Genomic DNA, 9,632 nt, shown 5'->3' with positions numbered 1-9,632 from the left:
CCACACACTAATCGACCGGCCGGAGTCGGGCCGAGTCAGCAGGGCTACTACGAAACTCCAAACTCGAAGTTCGTGTCGTGCGGTCCCTCTCGCTCTCGTACTAAATAGTCAGTGGCGTAGCTAGGTAACCTAGGGCCCTGGGACAAATAAAAAAATGGGGCCCACTGCTATCAAAACTGGTAAGGTTTTTTGAAGTAAAATCATTATATATACAAATACTTTCTAAGCAACTTTATCATCAGCTATAAAGCAGAATTTCGAGGGCCCCCTGAGCTTGAGGGCCCCGGGGCACTGCGCCGCCTAGCCCCTTGGTAGCTACGCCACCGTAAATAGTATAAGTATCAGAGGGACCGCAACCCATGAACTTCGAGTTTCGTAGTAGCCCTGCTGAGCGGATTTCACATTCGTACTACGACCGCAAGCTGGTTGGCGCTCACGGATGCGGACGGCTTCGTCCAGATTCTACCGCGACTGCCATAGGTACAAATTGTAGGCACGTTGCATAACCTATACTACTCACGGCGAACATGCGGCGAACCTTGCGGCTACTACGAAACTCGAAGTTCGTATCGTACCGTCCCTCTCGCTCTCGTATTAAATAGTATAAGTGTCAGAGGGACCGCACGATACGAACTTCGAGTTTCAAGTTTCGTAGTAGCCTTGCTTGATCCCTTTGGCAGATTCACTGACATTTCTGATAGTGACACAACAGTTTCAATTTTCTCATTTAATTGCAGGCAAAGGTTAATATCTTGCATTCAGCCAAGTTATTTAACATAAATTATTTTAATAAAATAAGATGGTCGCATTTGGTTGCACTAGTAAATTATTGTCAGAAACATGCACTCCAACTGGAATCCGGCTGCAAAATGGGAGTTATTGCGCAGTTAGTGCAACTGCATCAGCACTGCACCCGACTGTCAGAGGACTGCCATTTTAGGCAATCGGAGTGCAGTTCTTACGCAGTTCTGATGTAGTTCTGAACTTCGGAGTTTTTAACTTCGTTTCTAAAACCTCTTATTGCAAAAAATAAAAATAAAAAAAATGGAATATCTGTCTTGCTCCTCCGCGAATTAGTGAGGCCAAGTCGTGGAAAACAGCTACGTGTGAGTTGCAAAAAATGTTTTTCATGCAACCTCTTATTGCTTCTGGTTTCTGGTGTTCTGACTTGTATTTTTGTATTGATGCAATAACTACTTTACGCATACTCATAATCTTTATATCTGTCAAAGTTGTTCTGTGCGCTAAGACATATTTTTTATCTTTGGCTACAGCTCGCACATGTTTCTTAGAACATAAAATAAATAAAATTAAATAAATATCACGGGAAATTTCACACCTATTGACCTAGTCCCAAAGTAAGCTTAGCAAAGCTTGTGTTATGGGTACTAAGAACATGGTTCCTACATTCATTTTTTTGACTGTATGGTTTGGGTAAGGGTTGCATACTGTAGTTTTAAAGTATTACATTTTGAAAAAGTGACTCTCTGCCAAGTTTCTTGCTGCGCATTCTTCCTGGCAATCATGGTCTTTCCGAAAGCGCTGGTAGTTTAAAAAATGACGTGTAAAAGTGCCCATTGCGGCCTATTTACTGAATAAATGATTTGATTTGATTTGTTAAAAGTGAACAGACAACTTTTTCTTTACTGTTTTATTATATGTATAGATTTGCCTAGCTTGTAATCTAGATTTTCAGATTAAAATAAAATTGTTTTTTTTTTTATTTGTATTGATTTACCTATGTATTTTTATTTCGTCTGTCTACCTATTCAGTCTTAATGTCTATCCATTACCTACATTACAAATTAAACTGTGGGCATGAAGAGGCATAAATTATTTCTTTATTACCAAGACTATTTACATTAAACGAAGAATTTCTTAATTAAATCGAAAATTGTGTAATTATAATTTTAACGAAAAATCCGGAACTCACATTAACCAGAATACGGATACGAACAGAATAAGGCCGTCAACGGGCTGCGTGACAGACGCGCGAGGCGTTGCGCTGGACGCCCCGCATTCGCCTCCGCCACGTCGTCTGCTTCACCCCCTCAAATACCGAAAATTCTTCTATAAGCGCGCCTTAAACGAGCACTGCTGTGAGCACCCGCCCCTAATTCAGCCGAGGTCGATATTTGTCTGTAGTGTTACTTTAACTGCATTTGTACACCGAGCGAACCTGCCAGCATACTCACCCGCACCGCCAGCGCCCTGCGCTCCCGTTCTACGTCGACATCATCTTTTAAATTGTCAGTTAAATAATGGCCTAAATATTTAACCTGACTCACTCTGATAACTGAAGTCCCGTCCAGCAAAACTGGGAGTGTCAGATCCAGGGCCTTCCTACCTGGGGCCTTAAAGTCATATACACAGTCTTATTCAAGTTGTACATGAGAGGTAGCGTATTTGTGACATATACTAAGCAATTCGTTGAGCGCATTAACCGAGGGAGCCAGCAGCACCATGTCGTCGGCATAGCTGATATTTTTTACGCTTACTTCGTCTATAAAACACCCCGCATGAGTAACACTGAGTTCCTCGATCAATGTGTTCATGTACAAATTGAACAGCTTTGGCGATGTCAGCCCCCCTTGCCCCACAGCGCATTCTAACACATAAATATGGTGACGAAAGTGGATCGGCCCATCTTACAACATTCACTTCATTGCCATACCAAAATTTAAAAATGTTAAGCAAATCTTTTGGGAACCCTGTCTTCTCTAATTTGCCCCAAAGTATGTCGTAACTGACAAGATCGAAAGCCTTTGACAGGTCCAAGAAATAGCCAAAGACTGCAGTCTTACTGTCCGTGTAGTATTTGACAGCATGCTTCAACACCACAATGGCACTTTCCGTGGATAGCCCAGGTCAGAAGCTAAACTGGGCATCGCTCAGCCGTAAGCGACCTTCCAAGTACCTTTCGAGCACGCTGTCAAGCACCTTCGTCACCACAGTAGCCAAAGAGATGGGTCTATAGTTCGACCTGTCAGACACGTCACCTCGCATCTTGAGAATCAAACTGTCATTAAACGAAATTTATCACCTCTCAAACGCATAGTTTAATTTTGCGAGCTGACATATTTCGTTAAGTGACGGTTTGATGACGGTGGTAGGTATTAATGACTGAGGCAAAGGTAAAATCAATAGTATTTTATTTACACCTTATATCAAATTTATCAATAAACATTTAACATCTCAAAATTTTACTTTTTCAAGTTATTTATTTTACAATTGGACCTTGCCATTTTAACTTAAAACAGAATGTTTTGTTGAATTTATAAAATAAGCTTAATCTAAATTAAGTAAATTAGGTACGCATAAAATCCATATATGTCTGTGTGTTAATCTGATAATATATTATTTAATTATCACCAGTAGAAAATATTAAACAAAAATCTATAAAATCAAGACAGTTTTACGACAAAGAGTTTACTAAAAATATTAATCTTGGAACAAAAGAACTTTATTTTTTATTTAATTATTGAAAGTATAGTAAGGAATACACGTTGTCTGCTTTTCCCCTGAGTTTTCCAGAAATATCTGGCATAGACAGACATCAAGCATAAATTTGATTGTGATTTATATAAACTTCATAGTTAAACACCGGTTGAAATTCTTCTTCTGGGTTCTATTTTAACTCGGAATCCATCAGTTCTCTTCAAGATGATGTCGGCTTGCAACACAAACTTGTCCTCAGGAACATCGGATACCATTTTAAAATTTCGTAGCACAGTTGATATTAATACCTTTAGTTTTAAGATGGCATATTTTCGACCTGTAAGCAATAATTATTAATCAGCCGTAGTCGTCTAATATCGCCCAGGCCTGCAATTTACCAAGCTCAATCGGTTTATTATTACACTGCTTTAAAATTTAACGAATGAATTAAGGGCTTAAAACTATAATTATAACGTGGTTATTACGAAGATTTCCTTCTTAATGCACCTTCGTGACACTCAATGTAAATCTTTGCCACAGTGAAATCTTCTTCCAAATTGCATTCTTTGTATTGTGTATCTTCTGTCAGTCGGCCAGTCAAGTTTTTCTTTTATAGGGAGATATGACGTAGTAATTTTCAAACTAGATATGAGACAAATTAACAACCACTAAAGGTCACTTTAACTTACCCACACAGCTTCTGGGGCCAGCGCTAAAAGGAATATAGCTGTAGTAGTGCCGATCCTGAGTGTTTTCCGGCAAGAAGTTATCTGGGTCGAAAACTTCGGGATTCTTATAATATTTTGGATTGCGGTGAATCTTGAATGTGCCGATCACCACGGTAGATCCAGCGGGAAGAACGTAGTTGTTGGTACCTATAAGTATGAAATGGTATAAAATAGTGTTTAAAATGCGTAAATTATATTCCAAATCTCAAAAAAGTTCTTACGGATTTTCACGTCGCGCCTTAATTTTCTCGCGATGATTGGCACAGGTGGATACATTCTCAGCGATTCAAATATTACCCTCTCGAGATATTTCATACGAAGAGTATCGGAGAAAGTGGCAGGTCTATCAGAATCACCAAATATCTCATACAATTCTTCATACACTTTAGCCTGAATATCCTGGTGAACTCCGAGAAGGCTAAGAACAAAACTAGAACCAGCTGCTGTTGTATCGTGACCCTGTTTAGTAAGGAACAAAACAGTTGTTTATTGGTAATACTTTTTACAACTAAAACATGAATTAAAGATTATCAGAACTGTCATACCTCAAACATAATAGTATCAACTTCCTCTTTAATTTCATGATCACTGATTTTGTTTATTCCACTTTGAGCAGATTCTATCATAAGGTCTAAGAAAGCCAGCCGCTTTTTCTCTCCTGTATATTAATTTATAAATATTAGCACTCCACAGTCATAACAGCGTTTTTGTACTTATGGCAGTTGTAGTAAATCCAGTATATATATAACATTTTTCTTACCGACATCATTCTCATCATTAAAATCTAGATCATCGCGATAGCCTTTGAAAACCGAGTCTGCTAATGTTTTAGTGTCATTAGCCAATCCCGAATCATATGATTCTTTTGAGCGAGTCAATTCTTCTATCGATGCCGGTATAATACCCTTAGATTTGTTTTCAAAATATGTTTCCTTTTTGTTTTTGATTACCTTTAAAATATATGAAAAATTGCTAAATTGCTTTAAAGTAAGTTTTATATTTGTTTACTTTATTATATAACATTGACAACATTGTATGTGCTTACCTTGTTTGTTAGACCATGAATAATATTTAGAAGATTAACTTGTTTCTTAAAGAAGGAAGTAAATTTGAAAATGGCGTCAAACCTAAGCCAAAATTTATAATGTCTTTGGTGAATAATGTCGCACATTCTGAAATAAAATAAAATAATTAAATAACAGAAAGAAAGATCGAACATTTTGTTTTGAAATAGTGTAAGGCGCTTACTCCATTACTGCCATGGCGTAGTCGAAGCCAGAGTCGTCCTGAGTTTTTCGGGTAATGCCCATGGCTGTTTCTGTAACGTTATTTAATTTAATGTGAGATTATTTGCATTCATTCTAAAGGTTCTTACATTTACATAAATTATTAGCTGTTGCCCGCGACTCCGTCCGCGGAGAAGTATGAAAAATGGTTTACGTCCTATTCTTAGACCTATCGAATATAGGTACACAAAAAGACGAATAAAACTGGCCAAGAGCGCGTCGGACACGCCCAGGATAGGGTTCCGTAGGCATTACGAAAAAATCAAGTAATATTTTTCTAAGGATTTCGCATTGAGTACGGAATCTTTCAAGTTTAGGTATGTTTTATACCTTAAGCTGCTATTTACTCTTTAACAACTAATAATTCTCAAGCAATCTTAGGCGCTATAATTTCCCTTGTAAATTTCGCTCGATTTTAATGAAAATTTGCACTTTGAAGTTGAATATTTCGCAAACAAATAAAAATATATAAATCGTCCTAGCAACCCCCATTGGTTTTAAAATACCTATCCAACGATACCCAACACTACAGGGTTAGTCGAGAAAAAAAAACACCCCTAATACATCTCTGGGAGGCACCCTAATTAAGTTTTTTTATTTTTATTTTATCACTTTATCGGCGTGACTGATATCATTCATGCCAAAATTCAGCTTTCTAGTACTAACGGTCCCTGAGCATAGCGGCGGACAGATAAACAGACAGACATGGCGAAACTATAAGGGTTCCTAGTTGACTACGGAACCCTAAAAATCAGTCAAGCCGTTTCGGAGGAGTTTGGTCACAAACATTGTGACACGAGAATTTTAAATTAAATGAAGATTTACATATCGCTCAAATTAAACGGAACCTATTTAAGCACTATAGCTATTTCAGTTTAGGTTAAAATAAGCGATTCCAGTTTATGTGTAAACATCACAGATTACTAATATGTAGCTAGCGTAAACATTGACGATCTCGTAAACGATTTCAATGAAAAGGTTGGTAGGTACCTATTTTCAGTTACTTCAAATAGCGAACCTACTGTGTTAAAAATAAAGTTGTGTTAAATACTTGTCATGTATAGGATATCATTTAATAATATTTTTAATTTGTTTACAAAAAAAAAATACCTCGTTGAGTTTCTTGCCGGATTCTTCTCAACAGAGGTTTTCCGAACCGGTGTGGTAGATTTTTTTTCGACATTTATATCATAAGTGCTTGTTACAGCCTAAATTGAATCTACATTTTTTTGACTTTGACTTTAAGAAATTGATTAGTCAATGAATTGTATTTACGGGGTAAAATATTTTAGGTGGATATTTAGATGTCTTTGAGAAACTTCAAGTAGGGCTCGTTCGGTCAGGTCCTATTTTTTTTACGAGCTTTTATAAGTTTCACCTGTCCCGTTGTCTGTCCGTCTGTCTGTCTGTCTGTCTGCCTGTAATCAAATCTTGCAAAATGTAAAAGTTTTGACACTTACCAAGTAAAATGTCAACAGTGACTCCACTCATGTAGTCATGAACATCGAAGGTCTTGCCCATTTCTTCTTTCATTTTGTTCACGACGTTGACGCTGTTCTGGTTAAAAACATCCATGAACGACTTCAGGATGTTGATGTGAAATGTAGGGGCTATCATTTTGCGGTGCGATCGCCATTTTTCACCTGAAAACAATTATGAGGATATAGCTTAACGATTGTCTCGATCAGGTTACCTCTCGGAATAAAACATGTGATCCTTGGGGTTCAAATATCTATATCAAATTTATCATCGGTTCAGTGTTTCGACGTGTACAGACAGACAGACAGACAGACAGAGTTACTTTCGCATTATAATATTAGTTGGATTTTTACAACATTACACTGTGATTAAGTCGTTATTTTTTTGGAACTGCAATCGATTTCTTCTGTACACAATTATTTGAAAAATACATTAGAAATATTAATAAGTATAGCACTCATTGTAAAAAAATAACTGCTTAGCTTCCAATATTTTGAAGTAGTTTAAAACATTATGATCACGCACGGGCAATATAATTAATCTTACTTAGGTACCTACATGAAAATATGGAAGGTGCAACGATTCGTTATTATAATCAAGCTTGCCTGGAGTTTTAATGAAGATCACTTTATCAGTGTTGTGAACATTTTTGTGACAATCCGTAGCAAAGGATTTGCTACGCACATTTTATCTTAGGCAACTAGATAAGAGAAACGTTAGTAACCTACGGTGTCTAGAGATGCAAACATTTTAGTGCACACACAATTTGATATACGAGTACATAGGTACTTGTACACCATAGCACACCATTGGTAGTATAGTAATAGCAACTTTAATTTAATATTTGGCTTTAATATACATTAAAGCTAAATTATTGTACATAATACAGTAATCGTGAGAAATCTCTCAAAAATAAGTTTCAACAAAAAGTATAAAATAGTTTTTTCTCAAAAATACCGTAAAAGTTGTCATTATTCTTTACATATCAGAAGGTGAAGTGCATAGTTTATGGTCAGCGAAAAATTAAAACGTCAAAAAGATTGCAGACGCGCTAGCTCGAAAATAATAAATTAGCGCGCCTGCAATCAGTCACAATTTTTTTTTAAGTTAAAAAGGCCATGGAAATGTTGGCACAAGTCGTATACAGCCACGTCTAATGGCCGGTATCAGATATTTTGTTGGAACTCCGGACTTTTTTTATTGGGTCTAAACAGCTTGTGGTGTTTTCGGTGAAAAATTCACCTGCAGTTTATTTTTAATGAAAAAAAGGCGGCAAAGCATAAGAAAAATATTCGAATAAAATTAAATGTTATAATATATTTTGAGAAAAAATTTCCTAAATCAGAATTTTTCACCATTTTTGAGAAAAGCTTTATATTAGTCTCGGCTGGAATAGCAATTGCTGGCTAAGTATTAGCTAAACGGACTCGCAAGCTCGTACTCATACTCAGCCAGCAATTGCCTACTTCCAGGCCACGACAATAATCTACTATTGTAGTACGGAGTACAGCAAAAATCGTTACTACTACTTACTACGCCTGTTACCTGCTGGTACAATACTTGAAAAGATGCGAAACTGGCCAAGTGCGAGTTTGGATACGTGCACCAAGGTAACATTTCGAATTTGTATGTGTAAAATTTGTAATTGTCAAATCATTATGATTATAATAAAAAAATTATAAGTAGAAGAAATGCGATGCGAGAAATGTTTTTATTTTTTATGTCCTTGATGAGATTATATCTTACCTGAGCTAATAAGCAGCCCTTCCCCCAGCCAGGGTTTGAAGAACCTGTATTCTGATGCTTTGTCAATGTGGACGTGGCTGTTCAAGATGACTTCCACATCATCGGCGTCCATGAGGAAGATGATCAGCTTGGAGCCCAGCCAGCCGCGAATTACATTGCCGTACTGCTCACCATATTTTAAACCCATGGTGATGAGTTCTGGTGAAAAAAGAACGATGAAGGGATCGGTATCAATAGTATCGATTATTTATTGATTTGGTCTATCAATAGTTAATGAAAGATATCTTTCAATCACAAAGAATCGATGGTATCGATAGTCTCGGTACTATTATTGTTTTTAAGAACTTTAATACCATCAATGTCGATGGCTTTGCGCTCTGCCAATATTGTCTGGTCCCAAGCATTATTGAACAGCTGGAAGACGTCCACTGTTTAATAAAAGTCTTTAGAAAGCCACAATGAATGACAACTCGCTACTTGCATCCACTGGCTGATCTTTGAGCGATGTGGTCCACCAACTGTTACTTCACTTTGCACATTCCTCAAGCTATATGCCGATGACTATATTTCTTCAGCGAATTTCCGTATTTCGAGTTCTGTCGTGCAAAGAAACCACATGCATAGCTATTTCTTCAGCTCGTTGCGTGACTCTGAGCCTCTCTAAGAGACCACACAATCAAGGACCACATTGAGCAGATATCAATAGACCGATAATCGATTATAATATTGACAACACTACATTCTACGAACTTACCATTAGGCTTTTTTCCTAGCGCCAGAAGTGCGTTGCCAAATATTGGCACTGTGGACGGCCCCGGCAGTTTGTTGCCCATCTTGTGGAGTCGACTGGTCTGCTGCCATCGGTACAGGAACCAGAGGCCTGACGCGAGCAGCAGTAGCGGGTAGAACATGACACGTGCATTGCTTTGGACACCCCGCCTCTAACTCTGCCGTA

General features: G+C 37.6%; 1 protein-coding gene across 1 annotated transcript; it reads right to left on the bottom strand.

Moving 5' to 3' along the window:
- Positions 1-3,142: 3,142 nt before the first annotated feature.
- On the bottom strand, positions 3,143-9,603 carry LOC141444614 (cytochrome P450 4g15-like). The gene is made up of 10 exons (XM_074110185.1): positions 9,432-9,603; positions 8,678-8,875; positions 6,913-7,095; positions 5,415-5,484; positions 5,212-5,338; positions 4,927-5,116; positions 4,712-4,824; positions 4,388-4,625; positions 4,128-4,313; positions 3,143-3,775 (listed from the first exon to the last, which is right to left on the bottom strand). Exons 1-10 carry the CDS (start codon positions 9,586-9,588, stop codon positions 3,597-3,599), a joined length of 1,641 nt encoding a protein of 546 aa, XP_073966286.1. The 5' UTR covers positions 9,589-9,603; the 3' UTR covers positions 3,143-3,596.
- Between the last annotated feature and the right edge of the window lie 29 nt (positions 9,604-9,632).

The sequence above is a fragment of the Choristoneura fumiferana genome, chromosome 2, assembly GCF_025370935.1.
Source record: "Choristoneura fumiferana chromosome 2, NRCan_CFum_1, whole genome shotgun sequence".
NCBI lineage: Eukaryota > Metazoa > Arthropoda > Insecta > Lepidoptera > Tortricidae > Choristoneura > Choristoneura fumiferana.
The sequence above is the reverse complement of the archived record's forward strand: the minus strand, read 5'-3'. Positions and strand labels throughout refer to the sequence as shown.